Source organism: Cladophialophora immunda (genome assembly GCF_000835495.1).
Source record: "Cladophialophora immunda strain CBS 83496 unplaced genomic scaffold supercont1.5, whole genome shotgun sequence".
Taxonomy (NCBI): domain Eukaryota; kingdom Fungi; phylum Ascomycota; class Eurotiomycetes; order Chaetothyriales; family Herpotrichiellaceae; genus Cladophialophora; species Cladophialophora immunda.
The window spans coordinates 2,872,020-2,887,300 of record NW_015622545.1 but is presented as its reverse complement, the minus strand read 5'-3'; the positions used below and the strand labels follow the sequence as shown (position 1 = coordinate 2,887,300).

Genomic DNA, 15,281 nt, shown 5'->3' with positions numbered 1-15,281 from the left:
AGCGAACATGGAGGGAGGTCTCCAACGCGAGGCTTGGCAGGAAGGAGACAGCTTGAGGTTGGAGGGCCGAACTTCAGCCGGCGTCACCTCTTCTCAGCCTTCTCCAGAATCAAAGAACAGGCATGGCAATAAGGGAGCAGATCAGTTCACATATCGGCTTGATTGATATTCTGGAACTCGTATGTCTTCGGGACCGAGGAACCAGCGCCATCTTCCTATGCCAACCACTAAGTCCAAAGTCCAGCAATTCTCTAAACCTTTAATCCCGATATCGCACCATCTCATCTGGTCCATACATATGATGGTAGTAGTACCAATGTAGCTGTACAGTTCTCTCTTTCGAGCACAATTAACAAATGAAAACTCTGTCGCTGTCTTAGCCGACAATGCCAAAATATCGCTGGCAAAACCCAAAATGCAGCCCATACAAAAAGAAAGACTTCACTTCCTTGGCCAACTCTCATGACACCTCCAGAAAGAACGCATGCCAATGCGACGGGGACCCAGGTGTGTGTGACCGGGCCAGCCACGTCGCGAAGAGGGAAGAATCGAAACGCCCACCAACATCATGGACAGTCTTCTCGAAACACTCTCGGCCATTCAGGGCCTTGCGCCTTCGTGCATTGGGATTTCCCAAAAAAGCCCTCAAATATTACCGCGCATGAATCTGCGTTCGTGCGATGCACACCCCTTTCTCTTTTCGTACAGGATATCAGATAACAGTATATCGTTGTAAGATATTCAGAACAGAAACTTTGGCCATCTGAACGAGCGTGGTAGGTCGGCATAGGAGCCAATATCATCATTTATCGAAACATCTGTCCGGCGGCGAAAATGCTGTTGGCAGCCGCAGATGCCCATTCGTTCTCCTCATATGGCGGCGTTGGCCAGTGTGAAGGAGCGTGTTCGTATTCGGTTCGTTTCTTGGTGATGTTCAATGGCTCGGCTTGTGAACCAGCATCGGAATTAAATTGGACGCCATTCCTCTTGGCGGACGGCGACGGCGTGAGGTAGGCGCCGTGTAGTGCTGGGTTGCTAGGTAGTTGCGGTAATGACTGTCGGTTATAATCCTTCTGTGCCAACGCAGTTCGCTGCGCATGGTCTTTCGGGTAGGTGGTTTGGTCCAAGCGGCGGACCGCCCGATGAGCCGACCGGAGAGCTTCATCCAAAAGCTCGTCAGCTTCTTCAGGAGTTTCATACTGGTTAATTTGCAAAGGACGTCGTGTCCGATTATTCGTGGGAGCAGGTGTCTGTGAAAGATTCTCGCTTGATCTGCTGCCTTGTGACCTGGGAACTGAATGTGTCCGTTTCAGTGTTCCTGAATTCGATACCACCTCTGTGGATGATTTTCGATGTAGAGACTCTGGTTCGGCACGATCAAGGCTGTACCGAACATTCTGTAGGATCTTGTCAAGATCTGAAAAGTCGTTGTTTCCTTCGGGGATGACGCTGTCGACCATGAGCGAAGATCTATTCGACCACGGCACGTTTGCGGCATTGGCCTCAACATCATCGCCATTCGGTGAGGCCAGTCCGTGTCTGCCCGAAAATCGTCTCGCACGTTTCCGTAAGTGTGAAAAGAAGCTCTCTTTGTGGCCGCTGGGTGGGGACACCAATCCACTGTTTGCATTCAAGGCTCGTTCGGCTTCCTGACGATGGATATCGGCATAATGGTTGCCATTCGAATTGATCGATAGCTGCCTGCCAATCTTCTTTGATTTCTCCTCAACCGGTTTAGACGAGTTGGGCTTCGACTCTGGCTGAGATGCGAATGTCGAACTTGCTTGGGCAGTAACAGCGTTGGGCAAGGGAGAGATAGGGCGGATCGAGGGCAGGATAGGCATTGGTGCAGCACCAGTCGCACTCGTGCCATTGGTCCACGTCGCACGTTTACTCGCTTGAGGTCGAAGTCTGCTGACCAAGGTCTCGGGTTCTTGCTGTGTAACCTTGATTTCCGAGTTGTGCTGGGGCACGGCAGGTGCGCTCTCTCGAGCAATAAGCGATCTCCGAAACCAGGACGGCTTAGATGTGACGGTGGGTGTTTCGGTCGCATCCTTTGATCTGAAACTTAGGTCCGAGTGCTTCCGCCCCAGCAGGCGTGATGAGGACTTCGGTCGAAGAGGATCAACAGCGTCAATAAAGAAGTCGTGCTCCATAGCTTGTTTAGACGTCGGGCGGTTTTTAGGATCCCACATCAGACACCATGTCACGAAGTTGCTGAATGTCGCGGGCCAGTGAGGCGGTTGTAGAATGGTGTCCATGGCATGGGGCGCCATCTGCGAGGAGTTAGTAAGCTTGCCACGTTTTAGTATTGGGGTTCGCATCACCTTTGGGAAGGAGAAGCACAACTTTTGGGCCAACTTCGTCCCTTCTCTCCATTCACCGCCTCCAACCCGGGTACCGGCCTTGGTATACCAGTTCCCTGGGCTCCCCATCACTTCACAGATTCGCCAAACCTGGTCTACCTCGTTGCCTCCGGGAAAGAGGGGCTTCAGAGTAGCCACTTCAACGGCCATCGCTCCGATAGCCCAGATGTCCACGGGAGCCGAGTACTCGCCAGCTCGAAGTAAAACTTCAGGCGCTCGATACCATCTAGTAGAGACGTATGTGGTGTAGGGCAATTTGGAGTGGGTCTCTCGAGCCAAGCCAAAATCGGCAATCTTGATGGAATACGCTGGCGGTGTAGCAGGCGGAGTGACCAAAGAGGAGTATCTGCTGAAAGCTGACTGTGAATCGTGAGGTGCTGAAGTGGACACCAGGATATTTTCCGGCTTGATGTCTCGGTGAAAGAAATTGTGAGCGTGGATGTGGTCAAGACCTGACAGAATCTGGAAGAGGATGCTCTTGACGCTTTTGACGTCCATACATTTGTGTTCCCGGGATTTCATCAGTTGATACAGGTTGCCGTCCATGTACTCCATGCAGATATGGAGTTTCTTGCTGAAGGGATCCAAGAAGATGTCCAACGCCGGCACCAGATGAGCATGGGATGGGAGTGTGCGTAGAAATATGACCTCACGGAGTTCTAGGCATGGAGCAAAGGAGTCGAAGGTCTTCTTCATGGTTTTGATCGCAACCTAGAGGACGTCAGTTGGGGGATGCCCACACAAGACCATAGCAGAAGCAACAATACCATAGAGTTCCGGCGAGCCACACTGGCACCGTTCGCTCTCACTCTGGCCAAAGCAACACTTCCAAAACTTCCATCTCCAATCTCCTTGATCACTTCGAACCTGTCTTCCAGTGCAGCCAAGGCGTAAGAATTAGGCCTTTGGCCATATTCCGTGACAGCCATAGTGGTCGACTGAGTTGGTTAGGACAGGATGGGCTCTTCTTCCGTCGCTTTCTTGTCTGTCGTCGTGGAATATGTGGGACAAGTGTATCTTATTGAGGCTGCCCTGCGCCCATAGATTGGTTTTCCGAGACCTTAACACGTCATTTCCTGGCTGTTTCGTATGGTTCTGTACATGTGTTTCAGAGCACAGAGTCGAAGAGGGGCGGAGGTGTCGTTTGGCTTGTTCGTGCAGTGGCTCAAAGCTCGTGAGGTTGCACCTACGCCAGCTCGGTGCAGAGCAGGAGGGTAAATGATGATCGAGCTCGAGCTTCAAGAAGATGATGCTCAGGATCAAAGGACCCAGGACCCAATTCGAAATCGCTCGAGGGAACTAAGGAAGCTAGCTAGAGGAATGGTCGATTGGCGGATGCCGACCCGCAAGGGGGCGTTGGGAAAGTGGATAGGCAGCGTCTTCCCCTTTCTTGATTGACACCGAGGGGGTTGACGGTCACAGTCTAGTATCAAAGGAGGGCAGTCGAGGTGACAAGACTGTAATTCGGTCGTGTTGTCGATGTGCTCGGACGATTAGCAGGCGATGTGGGAGGCGCGTCTTGACCGAGTCGGGACGGCAGGGGGGGGGCTGGGGGAAGGGAGAGGCACGGAGGTTGATGGGCGCTGGAGCCCGTCCGCCCAGAGAGGTTCCAGCAAGGGTTTATGTGACCAACTGGGATGCAAAATTGCAATGACAGAGCCCAGAATCTCCCTGCTTTTGCAACATTGAGCAGGCGAAGGAAAACGAGAGTGTGTGATTACCGGTATTGTTGAGTGAGATGGGCTGGGGGGGAGTGATTGTTTTTCCTACGAAAGGGGAGAGACAAAATAGTGACGGTGGGTGACAAGCGAAACGAGATGGTACTGGCGCCGTGTCAGCACGAATGCGATGCGAGGCTTTCAAGGTTTGGAGAGTGAGGCCCATCCGGCATTCTGGCATCTGGGGGGGCGGCCCTCCCTGTGCAAGAGCAGCAGTGAGGGCCTCCGTCACTCAGGGAAGCGGCTTAAAACAGGCAAGCCCCGTGCAAGCCCCGTGCAAGCCCTGGCTTCTAGCACGGACTAGCCACAGGGATAGCCCGACGGAATCCCTGGAGGGCCGGCGACAAGTTTGGGCTGGATGGCAGGGTTGATCAGGCACAAACCGTCGCTAGCTGCTTGGAGTTGGCCTGGTTGCCCTCCAACTCCGACCTCTGCCAGCTCCTCTTCTCAGCCTCGGAGCCCCGTTCCTGTGCGCTGGCGCCCCCAAGTCTCAACTCCCAGAGGCCAGGTGAAGACCACGACCGGGGCGCGGATGCCGGATCACCTCGTCCACTGAGGTTTCGTCTTTTTCTTCCAGTCGACTCCGGCGAACTAGTCATTCTGCAAGGGTGCGCCGTAGGGAATAAATAAAATAAATCCCTCCTGAAAATCTTGCACCAGAGAGAAGGAATTAACCTTCTCATCCACAGTGACAATGTACTGACTGGTCTGTACGAGCAGTCCGTACCCAGTCCCCACCATGTGCCATGTCCTCCGTACATTACCGGACGCTTCCTTCGCAGCTGGACTTCTCCCAAAGCCCACTCTCATACTCACCGCTCGCCATTTGCTTCTGCGGTGAGTAGGTGGGAGGCAAAGCATATTGAGTGTGCTGCCATGCATGCAATGGTAGGGGGGATCTCTCATCACCGCCGTCTCTGAAGAAGTCAGGAGAGCCAGGTTGCAGGAGGAACGGAGCTGGGTGTCTCACTCCGCGAGATGGACCTTGACTTTTATTACGTTGTCGTCCCGGTATTGGCTGGATCCTTCCGCCATGCGACAATCAATTCTGGTCTTCATGACGCCTTTATCTTCAGTTTATGTATGTTTTTGAAGGAGATCGACATGTGTATGTGCTGTGCTCGGTACCTGGACCGAGAGAGCAGGTACCAAGTTGAAGTGTTGTGGCAAACGTGGGAAGGTAATGTCGACCCCCCGGGGAGGGGGGGGGCAGCTTCGCTCCAGATTTCAGCAGAGACGAGAGCTGTAGCTATCGATCGAGCAACAGCTAGTCTTTCCATTGCCACTCGCAGGTAATCGTGGTAACCAGTTAGTCTTGCGATACATCCTATTCCACCTGCTGCTACTACTTCAATGGTTTTCCAGCATTTCTTCCCGTAGCGAGCTGCCATTACCTAGCAGCAGCGACAGCATCGACAGGGCAACCAACGCGAAGATGCCTGGGAAGAAGAAGAGACCGCCAGTCGAGTGCCACGTTTCTGAGGGACCCGACTCTGGCAACGCAAGCAGCCACCTCACCCCCCTTGGGCTAATAATCGTCATGACTATTATTGACCACTGGTTCCTGATTCAAGGGTGGCAGGATGATTCCAAAAACAGGTTTAGGCTCACATCTGTCCCTGGATATGGTTGTCCCGACTCGCCATAAACCTTGAAGCCAGGGCCGGGGCGTAGCTGGGGCCGGCCAATGGTGCTGATCAAATCTCGACCTCACCGTCGATTGGCTTGGTCTCTGCCCATTTTCGATGGCACCGGGCTAAGAACCCAAAACCCCAAAAGACAGACTCTCCGACTGTCCCCTGTCCGTCTAGCTTGTTCCATTTGGAACAAACATGCTGGGCAATGAAATCACCATGGAGTGCGGCATAACTTTGGTCTCCAGCAGCACTGCTCCCCGCGAGAAGCTAACCAGGTAGTGGAACCTCCTGTTGTTCTGGAACCAGGAGAGTCGAAACTGTCGTGATACAAGTCCTTGCTCCTCGAGTTGATGCCCGTTGATTGCCGTTGTTTCCAGATAAAATTGCAAAGGGAGTCGTTCATAAAGGATACCCTTGGATCGATCTTCTGGCCGCGGACCGGTGTCTACTTTAGAGTGCTGCTCCCGGAAGGGCTGGCGAAGGCGCAATCTAGAAGCAGTCGAGAAACTTGTTTGATCACGTACCCACTAGCACCTCGTCGTCTGTCCTGCGCGACAAAAGGCGGCGGTCTTTACAGTGGACGTACCCTGTGTCGTGCACTTCTCCTGGTTTCCAACAAGGTTCAGACTACTTCTTCGATGGACATATATATCAGGCTGGTTGTAGGAGAATAAAGGCGTGTCTTGCCATCATCGTGCGCAGACGCCCATCACGTTTCCGCTCCTTTTGATCAGAACGCGCACAGATCATCCATCTCTGGTCTGTACCTGAAGCAATCAATATCATGTCCAGGAGCTCTTCGGTGCATTACTAGCGCCTGCAGCTTGCCAAGAAACACCAAATCTCCAACTTGAAGTACCATACGCGTTCATCGCTCCATCCTGAGGGCCTCAGACAGTAAGTGGTTGTTGACACCGCATCTAGCCGGCGGTCAAAGTTTTGCATTGCTTGACAAACAAAAATGTTGTTATTTGGACGTTGAATTCAGTCACCAGTGACGTTTAGAAGATAAAGGACAGTTGGTTCTGATTTGTGATCTCACTCCATCTTGGTTGAGCAATCATCGTTGAGAACACAACCTCTGTATAAATTCCGATTACCTCCAGGATCGCAAAAGAAGAGGTGAAAGAAGTACTCCTGTAACTCAGACCGCTCATCGAAGCCTCAATAGGATTGCCAACGAGATTACTTGGTACAGGTGGGACATCAGGCTGAAGGAGTATCACCACTCCAGTTGCCCTTCACTTCAACCTCACCTTTGCCTCTTGGTTATCTTCCCTACCGGCACCTACCTTTGACTTCAATCAACCATGTCTCCCAAGCACAAGCCACACTGGGAACAGAAGCAGGCATCGTAAGCTGGCTCACCTTTTTCTCATCATCTCTTCCAGGTGCCGATATCGTTTTCTAGTCCTTGTCCGATCCATCTACCCCCGTCACTTCTTTCGCCATCTCAACAGCAATGGCCGCTCTTACACCGCTCACTAATTATGAAAACAGATACGCGAACATCGACGTCGGGAATTTGTAAGCAAGCGTCCCCTCAGTTGTCCTCCCAGCTCACCTCAGTTACAGGATACCTTGCTTCGTCTGCAACGTCAAATGCTTCAAAGCAAGATACTCTCAAACTCAGCTGTCGAGATATCAAGAAGCACTTGTGAAAGAACTTCACGGCGGCCCCAAAGCCCCGCTTCCCCGTTGCAGGAATTGCACACCAGAGTCCAATGCCGAGCTGTATTGCGTCGGCTGTCGAGTGAGCAAGGATTTGAGCTTCTTCTCCAAACAGCAGCGAAAGAAACCCGATGACGCGGTAGGAGAAGAATAAACCCTCCCTCGACGTCTCACTACGATACTGATCGCAGATTAGAGATGCCACAACTGTCAGCAAGAGGTCGAAGATCGCGTGCCTTCGCTCGACGCCGCCCTGGAGGAGGAACGCATCAGAGACGATGAGATCCGTGGCAAGCTCATGTCCGGCTCTGTGATCTCGAGCATTGCTGGCTCCGTCCTCGGCTCCCAATCTCAGTCGCAAGGGCAGCCGTCTAGCACCAGCGGAATCTTCATGCCTAACGACCGAGACTCTGCCTGGGGAGGTGAAAGAGTCTCTGACCACCCAGCGTCGCCCACCGGGACTGAGGTTTCTAGCGCTCGCAGCACAACCAGCCACGGCAACTCCACCTATGCCCGTTCGGGTTCGAAGAACAGCTTCGCCAATGTAACTGCATACAATGCACCAGCGAAAGCACGAGTTATGTACCAGCTTGAACGTGAGGAGAGACAGAGGCAGGAAGCTCAGATGGGTAACAGATATGATGAGTCTGATGATGACGGCGAGTGGGAAATGTGACTGATTCGGTTCATCGAACATTATCGCAGTCGCGAGGAAGGCGCTGGCTTATCGCAAGACGCAATCTCGCCCACGAGGCGTACTTTGTCAGTCAAATTATCAAAGTTTACGAGACCACGAGACATGGACGAAAGCAGGGAACATGAAAGCGAGACTAGACAGCCTCCATATTTGCATTACCTAGCGCGCAACACGCTTTCAGAGCGTCCAATTTTGCTCACGCAATTCTATGCTGCTTGCCATGCGCAGAAGGTCATGGCGTGATCCGGAATATACTGCAGCTCTGAATCAAGTAGCGAAACGCACTCGGTATGGGGTACTGCTTTAATAGGGCGCCCTGGGAGCGGAACCTTTGTCGTCAAAGCTTACCGGTTGGACATTGCAGGCAGGCAACGCAATAGATGTCTTGGACTTCGAAGCGGATATCAAGTACGGATACGAATGGTGAATGAGCCGCAAAACGCAGGATACAACAGGCATTGATGGTCCAGAATGGTCCATCATCGTCCGGAGACACACTGAGTTTTCTGGTCCCATCCGCTCCAATTGCATCTCGCAAGTCAGGGTCTTGCAGGTCATGCGGTTGTGTTCATGGTTCGCACACCCTGCAGAGCATTTGTTATTTCCGGTTGCCTCTGCATATCGGCAAGTCATAAAGAAGTTGCATGATTTGCGGATATCCTTCAGGGCGGGAGTCTAACTTCCATCGGCTCGGTCGGTGCGTGAGCCTCTAAGAAACAGGGCGCAAAGAAGCGTAATCGTCGCACAGAGGGTCTGCTTGTGGTTCGCATCTTTGGCCCGAGGGTAGGAGGGAGTGCCCAGGTTGATGTGGTTGAGGGAACCCTGCTAGGTAGTAGTGGTGTGGTTGAACGTTGACGTCGGATTGGCGATTGATATTGGTAGATATGGCAACGGGAAGAAGAGGACTGGGGCGCAGAGCCAGGACAGCATGCCGGGTTGTTGTTTTTCGATGACGTTGACGGTTTTGGACTCCTTTTGCCCTGATTCCATCCCATCATGTTGTGAGGGTCACTGTGTCTCTCGCACAAGTGGGACATTCGTAACCACGCCTTGGGTTCACCCTCTGGGTCTCTCGGCTCGCTTCATCAAGATCTGATCGTGGCACAGTCTTCAGGGTCAAAACTATATTTGTCCTTGTAGATAGCAAAAACCAGATTTGTGCACAGGGCATGCATCGTGGCTCGTGGGCTAGGCGAACCTCGGAAGAAGGAGAGGTTCGTTGAAAAAACAATGACGAGCTGTATAAGGGTGGGGTCCACGGGCAAGAAACAGTGATCGTGGGCTAGATTCAGGATTTTTGGGGGCCTCCTACCGCCCACAGCCACCCATCTTGCTGCGTGGCTATCGAGGCCGAAGAGCTCACTAGGCCCCAGGGACGCCCTGCTAGTGGCCTGCTCCCGCCTATCTTGATGGAGGCTCCCGCCAATCCCTTTCACCGGTTTTCAACATGCTAGAATGATGCAACACACCACTTCGCGCATCATTGACTGTCGCAGTTAAGCGTCGACCCTTCTCTAGCCACACCATTGTCGTGTTCGTGGTTGTCAAGGTATGCCGATGCCACGCTCACCCTTGAGGCTTGGTCTCGGCTTGCTTCCTATCAGTTGTAACTCACCTCTGCATCCTTGATCATCTTCGCCTCGTGCTTGTCATGCCATCTTGCCCGACGCCTTGAAACGCTCTCTGAACCGCGCTTCCGTATTCCCTTCGCAGAGAAAGAACAGAAAGCAGGGGAAAGGACTTGACATCCGCCGAACTCTACCTAAGTAGGCTGCTTCACCACTGCCTAAGGAGTGAAGCACGAAACTTACAATCTTTCGACGACGCCGAACGATCCCTTCCCCGACGCCAGACTCGACCTCAGCAGCATTACGCCGTGCTCCTCCGGCTCCCTTCTCCCAGCGACGAGCGCATAGCATCCGCATCCTCTCACGACTGACTGAACGTCCGCCTACCTCTCCCTTTGTCCCACCTTGACCGGTTCTGCTAGCGGGATTGCAGCTTGGACTCTGTATACCCAGCCAGTCCAGCGCTCGCAACCGCCATAGGGCTGGTCAGGACGCGAATGCCATATAGTATCATTGGCGCAGCTGCCGAATGCTTCCAAAACCTGCTGGTCATTTTCTCAACTGATTTGAAAACCATACTGCCACAAGTCTGTTCAGCTGGGTCATCTGATGCTTTGAGAAACGGGGAACAAGTTTTGAGAAGGGACTGTGCTTCCCTGACACCATGGCCTCCAACAATGAACGTCTACCACCGCAACCCAGCGTCTCTAGTCTGAGTGACGACGGGGACACGCGGCGACTTCATCCAACCTTGAGCAATTCTACAATTGAGGATGGACGCCATCGGAGGCTATCAGGAGCATCATCGAGTTCTCAACAGACATCGCACAATCTAGATGCCTCCAGGTATCACCAAGCTCGCCAACCTATAAATGATGCTGTCACTTCAGCCTTCAACACCGCTGATGCTGCCTCCTATGGTGGTTTCTCTCCCGAGTTGCTTCAACAAATCACATCGCAGATCACGGCGAATGTTTTGCAGCAGTTGAAAGTTGCCAATCTACCGCCGCCGCCTCCTCCTCATCAGCCACCGCCGGCTGGCTCCCAGATGGACACCTCTTCGTCAGCTGCTGGCTCTCCGCCATTGGATCGAACCACTGTCTACACTCCCCCTACTCCCAATCGACACTCCGAGGATGCAGGCGCAAGTCAGCCCTCCCCTCAGTTTCCTCCGCCTTCTAGCCAGTCATCCTTCAGGGCTCCGTCGCCTGCTGTAGATAGAAGAGCCGCCTCGCCTCTGAGTCAGACAGGTCATCAATCCGAGAACGACGCAAACCACAGTCGACCAAGAGGTCCTAAACGCATGGGCACCCATGAAGATGCAACCATTTTGGAACGAGTATGGGGCCAGCTCTTCACGGAGCAGGGTGAGGCTACTCCTCGGTTGGGCCAATTCCTGCGTGGAATTGCTACACATCTTATCGAAGACTATGAGCCCAAGCACAGCTTGGTCATCACTCCAACCAAAATGCAAAGATACTACGAGGAGACGAAGCTGGCCAATGAGTTCTACCCTTGGAAGATTATCTTTGATGACAGAACTTCTTCAATATCCCGAATGTTCAGAGAGATCGAGTGTCAACACCATCTTGTCCAGGAGAAGTTGAACGAACGGCCAGACACTCCCGGGCTTACACCCCGTGGCTTTGAAACATGGGCGACATTGCTGTTAAAAGCACATCCCGATCGAGAGTATGAGCGACTGGCAAAGACGGCGCTAGACATGCCCATCAGCAACCCCGATGAGAAGAAAGAGCGGTTTCCCAAAGAACTCTCTAGGCGGCTCTTCCCCAAGCACGGTGACACTGAGGTCGCCTACAAGCTACAGAAGGCCATGTCAACGCACTGCAATGTCACCTTTGCTTCTCGCCTCAGCAGCACGGCGGATTCCACTTCCCGGACGTCGACATCGACGTCGACTGGGACTGTCGTCGCCGATGATTCATCGACGAAGACCAACTTGAAGCCCCAGACAGACAAGCCAGATAATGCCGGCAATAATATTCAACCCAGCCCGGAGTCATCTCAAGCCATTCAGGCCAGCATTGAGCGCCAACGGCAGCCATACGGCGGAACGAACCAGGATGGCGTGAATGGTGACGTCGCAGAGGACACCACGGACGGCCCTCTCGCTCCAAAGCCAATCGAGCGAGAGAGAAAGCCATATGTTGCTGCGCCCGGTGGAGGCAAGAATTACGATAATATCGACCGGCCATCTGCCGCGCCCGAAATCAAAGCTGGACCTCCTCCCCAAGAACCTAAGCTGGGACGTTCGAATTCTTTCAACGCAGCAAACAGGGTGCCCGACCCCTCAAGACCGGGACAGCCCCCTATTGCTCTACATCAAAGACCACCGCCCCCGGTAACGGAAATCCAGGAATCTCGCCGTCACCGTTCCAACAGCATCTATCACAGAGACCCTCCCCAATCTGGTCGCAACCGATCACCTTCCATGACAAAAGAGCCTGGTGTCTCTTCATACGTGAGGAGGGCGGATCCAGACGCCTCTTACATGTCTTCTTCGCATCACTCTGATCACCATGACGATACAAGACGTTACAGAGAGTATGAAGCCGGACGCGAACGTCTGGCTAATGACCGTTACGACGCTGCCCGGATGTCGGCATATGACCCTCGCGAACGTGAACGAGACCGAGACGGTCGACCACGTATGCCATCTGTTTCGAACGTTGGCCTAGGCTTTGTCGATGGCCCGCGAAGCCCGACGCTACGCACCGCTGCAGGACCGACATTGTATTCCAGTTCTTTGCCTGGTCCTGCTGTGGATGAAGACTATTACCTCAACCGCATGCACGCGGGCGGCGCCCCTCCCTCTTATAATGGGCACAGCCCACCTTCCTCGATCAGTACGGGCTTTCAACCTCCGCCTCCTCTGCAGATGATAAGGGAGCCATCAAATTCGGCTAGCAGAGACTCGGGATACCCGTCATACCCGACCAACCCGGGTTATCCGCCTACAAGCTATCGAGATGCCCGGTAGGAGCGTGATATATGGCGATGAGTGAGCGAAAGGAAAAGGGAAGGCAGGGCCGAAAGCAGAGAATTGGAATGCATGACCGAAGAATCACCAGAGCGCGACGACACTATCTTTTCATTCTCACCTGTACCATATTTGACGACTGGTGTGAAACAGTTTTTCCTTGCTGTTGCGCTCGTTTCGACCTCTCGGCGATTTCGGATTGAACTCAGCTAGCTGGAGCGTTGTTATTTTTCCACTTGTTGATATCCCCAGCCTTTTGCTCTGAGCATTTTTTGGTGAGAATGTAAATTAGCGGACATGTGTATTGGCGATGTACAAGTATATGTAGCAGAACAATCGAGGACGCGGAGCATGCGTGCGTGTATGCTTCTGGGACAGTATGTATTATCATCGATGGGTGAAACGATTATCAGACTGCGTCCTTTCTCCTATCGTCTGCATTGTTTATGATCATTCGATCTTCGCTTCCTATCTGCTTCGCTGATCGTTGGAAGCACGAAAGTCCCCGCCACCTTTCAAGCGCATTACGTACACGGTCGTCCAACTCATCCTTCATCGTCTAGGCATCGCTTGATCTGCGCCCTTTTGAATGTGTCTTCGATTCCCCGGATGAACGCCCGCGCAAGACTCTTCGTCCTATCCGGCCCTCCCGGTGCGTCCTCGACGTGGGCCGCGGCGGTAGGGTCACTCTGGTTCTGCGACTTGGAACATTCGGAACATTGCTGTTGTCGCGATGCCGTCGCGGCCGCCTCGGCGCCGATTTGTCCGGCCATGTCCTCGTAGTTTCTCGAAAAGGTCGCCCAGAGCTCTGGCTGAGGGGGGCGGGGGTAATAGGGATCGTTGGCGAAGTATGCAGCGATGCATTTGACGGTTCCTGGGTCGACGGAGGCGGAGGTGGTGGTGGGGGTGTTAAGGGAGGTTTGTTCCGGGGTGATCGAGGTCGGGACTAGAGGGTCAACAGAGAAGGAGATGGGTTGGCACTGCTCGAAGTCTAGACACCAGATGGTCGCCGCGCTGTAGAGACCCGTGACTTCTTCTCTTCTCTGGCGGGCTTGTCCAGCATCGTCTGTCAGCGACGTCCCCTTCTGCTGCTCTCCCGCTAGCTTCTCCGGCACATGCCTCGCAGCGCCCAGCACAAACTCCACGTCACGCCCGTCGACACCCGCCTCGAAGTGCAACACCGCCAGCGCCCGGCCCAGTTGAGCGGCGATGTAGTGCGTGTCCAAGCCCAAAGTCCTCATCTGATCAACGTGGCACGGGAAGTTGTGGATCTGGAAATCCACGCAGGATTTCCAGGATCGGGCGGCCCTGCGGCCGAGATAGAGTCTGAGCAAGCAAACGTCGTTGTCCGGGTCTGTTTTCATCGAGACCCTGACGGAGCCGGCGGCACAAAACTTGTTGATCAGGTCGTGGCGCACCGCTTGAGGCAAGGAGGGGATCCGTTCCGCTTGTAAAGTCGGGGATGGATCGCGGAAGTCTGGTTCATCCGAGGGGAATCGTGATGAGCATTGCGCCCACCAGTTCGTGGAATCTGTGAGGATTAGGACGTGGGGAAAGGGGATTTGGACACGTAGACTTGTGTCGTTGCCCTGTTCCCCCAGGGACCATTTATCAAAGGCGGCCGAGATGAGCTTGTGCATAGCATATTCGCCTTCTATGCTCCAACACCAGTTGCTATCCGACTTGATCTCGCGCTTGTAAATCACGGGAACCATCGGGTGTGCAAAGACGGCGCCGAAGCTGCCCTGGCCGAGTTTTCGAAAGGGGCGTGGGCGTGGTCGCTCATCGTCTGAGCTGACCGAGACAGAGCGTCCTTCACGCACACCGCCGGTGTCCTGGAAAGCCATAGCGCACACAGTAAGAATGACCCAAACGCTGATAATGCGAAGAAGGCAGAAAGAGAGGAAATATCTCTGTGGTTTTGTGGGCGGACATGAGTCAGGTTCACCCTGAAGCTTTTTGCGCTCCATGGTTCTGGGTACAGTTCTCTCGGGTCGCAGAAAACCTCGACCAACAGATCCATTCTCATACTCCCATCCTTACCTTCTTATACCAGAATGTCGCGCATCATACTTGGTAGAGATATCGGCGGACAAAGGCCTCCGAGAGAATCATCACATGGCGCTCCGTGCCAGGTAGGCGCACAAAATCCTCTGTGCCTGTGTTTTCGATCTCTGGCCACTTCCCAGGCCCAGGAAGAAAAAGCAACTTCTGTGAGAGCTTCAAAGATAAGACCATCTAGAAGCACGAGTTGAGCACAGGGGTCAATACGAGGAGGTTGTGGTTTTTATTGCGCGAGCTCTGAGGTGATAAGCCTGGGCGGCACGGAAGGACGGGATCTCTCGTGTTGGTCACCAGAACGCACCTATTACTCGATGGGAAAGTGTTATCTGGGAGGCTTGTCTGGGCGGACAGAGAGCGGCGACTCGATTGGCAGATCTCGAGCCTTCGTTAGTCAAGAAGAGGCGAAAGGATATGCATAAGAGATGACGATGTCGGCCGCAGATGCTCATTCAGCAAGGCTCGCTAAGGATTCTAGGCCCAGAAAGCTTGACGGCATTGGTGTGTTGTGGGCGGGGCTTGGGGGGGTGGGCATGCCTGTGCAGGCCTGTGGCATGGGTGC

The 15,281-nt window shown here is 53.6% G+C and overlaps 5 protein-coding genes across 5 annotated transcripts; 2 read left to right on the top strand and 3 right to left on the bottom strand.

The window, feature by feature from the left end:
- Positions 1-141: 141 nt before the first annotated feature.
- PV07_09153 (uncharacterized protein) lies at positions 142-4,110 on the bottom strand. The gene is made up of 3 exons (XM_016396384.1): positions 3,134-4,110; positions 2,328-3,077; positions 142-2,276 (listed from the first exon to the last, which is right to left on the bottom strand). The coding sequence occupies exons 1-3, from the start codon at positions 3,293-3,295 to the stop codon at positions 807-809; spliced, it is 2,382 nt and encodes a 793-aa protein (XP_016246240.1). The 5' UTR covers positions 3,296-4,110; the 3' UTR covers positions 142-806.
- Positions 4,111-6,630: 2,520 nt separating this feature from the next.
- Positions 6,631-8,130, top strand: PV07_09152 (uncharacterized protein). The gene is made up of 4 exons (XM_016396383.1): positions 6,631-7,075; positions 7,222-7,248; positions 7,297-7,531; positions 7,589-8,130. The coding sequence occupies exons 1-4, from the start codon at positions 7,032-7,034 to the stop codon at positions 8,066-8,068; spliced, it is 786 nt and encodes a 261-aa protein (XP_016246239.1). The 5' UTR covers positions 6,631-7,031; the 3' UTR covers positions 8,069-8,130.
- A 111-nt stretch (positions 8,131-8,241) lies between these two features.
- Positions 8,242-9,277, bottom strand: PV07_09151 (uncharacterized protein). The gene has a single exon (XM_016396382.1). The coding sequence runs from the start codon at positions 9,124-9,126 to the stop codon at positions 8,752-8,754; it is 375 nt and encodes a 124-aa protein (XP_016246238.1). The 5' UTR covers positions 9,127-9,277; the 3' UTR covers positions 8,242-8,751.
- A 278-nt stretch (positions 9,278-9,555) lies between these two features.
- Positions 9,556-13,107, top strand: PV07_09150 (uncharacterized protein). The gene has a single exon (XM_016396381.1). The coding sequence runs from the start codon at positions 10,322-10,324 to the stop codon at positions 12,656-12,658; it is 2,337 nt and encodes a 778-aa protein (XP_016246237.1). The 5' UTR covers positions 9,556-10,321; the 3' UTR covers positions 12,659-13,107.
- Positions 13,012-14,886, bottom strand: PV07_09149 (uncharacterized protein). The gene has a single exon (XM_016396380.1). The coding sequence runs from the start codon at positions 14,626-14,628 to the stop codon at positions 13,204-13,206; it is 1,425 nt and encodes a 474-aa protein (XP_016246236.1). The 5' UTR covers positions 14,629-14,886; the 3' UTR covers positions 13,012-13,203.
- Positions 14,887-15,281: the final 395 nt, after the last annotated feature.

Bases quoted from the DNA above. Each gene is read 5' to 3' on its own strand.
- PV07_09153 (XM_016396384.1), bottom strand. From the start codon at position 3,295: ATGGCTGTCACGGAATATGGCCAAAGGCCTAATTCTTACGCCTTGGCT. The intron at 3,078-3,133 runs GTATTGTTGCTT...GACGTCCTCTAG, and splicing joins TGGCTCGCCGGAACTCTATG to GTTGCGATCAAAACCATGAA. The intron at 2,277-2,327 runs GTGATGCGAACC...AACTCCTCGCAG, and splicing joins TGTGCTTCTCCTTCCCAAAG to ATGGCGCCCCATGCCATGGA.
- PV07_09152 (XM_016396383.1), top strand. From the start codon at position 7,032: ATGTCTCCCAAGCACAAGCCACACTGGGAACAGAAGCAGGCATC. The intron at 7,076-7,221 runs GTAAGCTGGCTC...TTATGAAAACAG, and splicing joins TGGGAACAGAAGCAGGCATC to ATACGCGAACATCGACGTCG. The intron at 7,249-7,296 runs GTAAGCAAGCGT...CCTCAGTTACAG, and splicing joins AACATCGACGTCGGGAATTT to GATACCTTGCTTCGTCTGCA.
- PV07_09151 (XM_016396382.1), bottom strand. From the start codon at position 9,126: ATGTCCCACTTGTGCGAGAGACACAGTGACCCTCACAACATGATGGGA.
- PV07_09150 (XM_016396381.1), top strand. From the start codon at position 10,322: ATGGCCTCCAACAATGAACGTCTACCACCGCAACCCAGCGTCTCTAGT.
- PV07_09149 (XM_016396380.1), bottom strand. From the start codon at position 14,628: ATGGAGCGCAAAAAGCTTCAGGGTGAACCTGACTCATGTCCGCCCACA.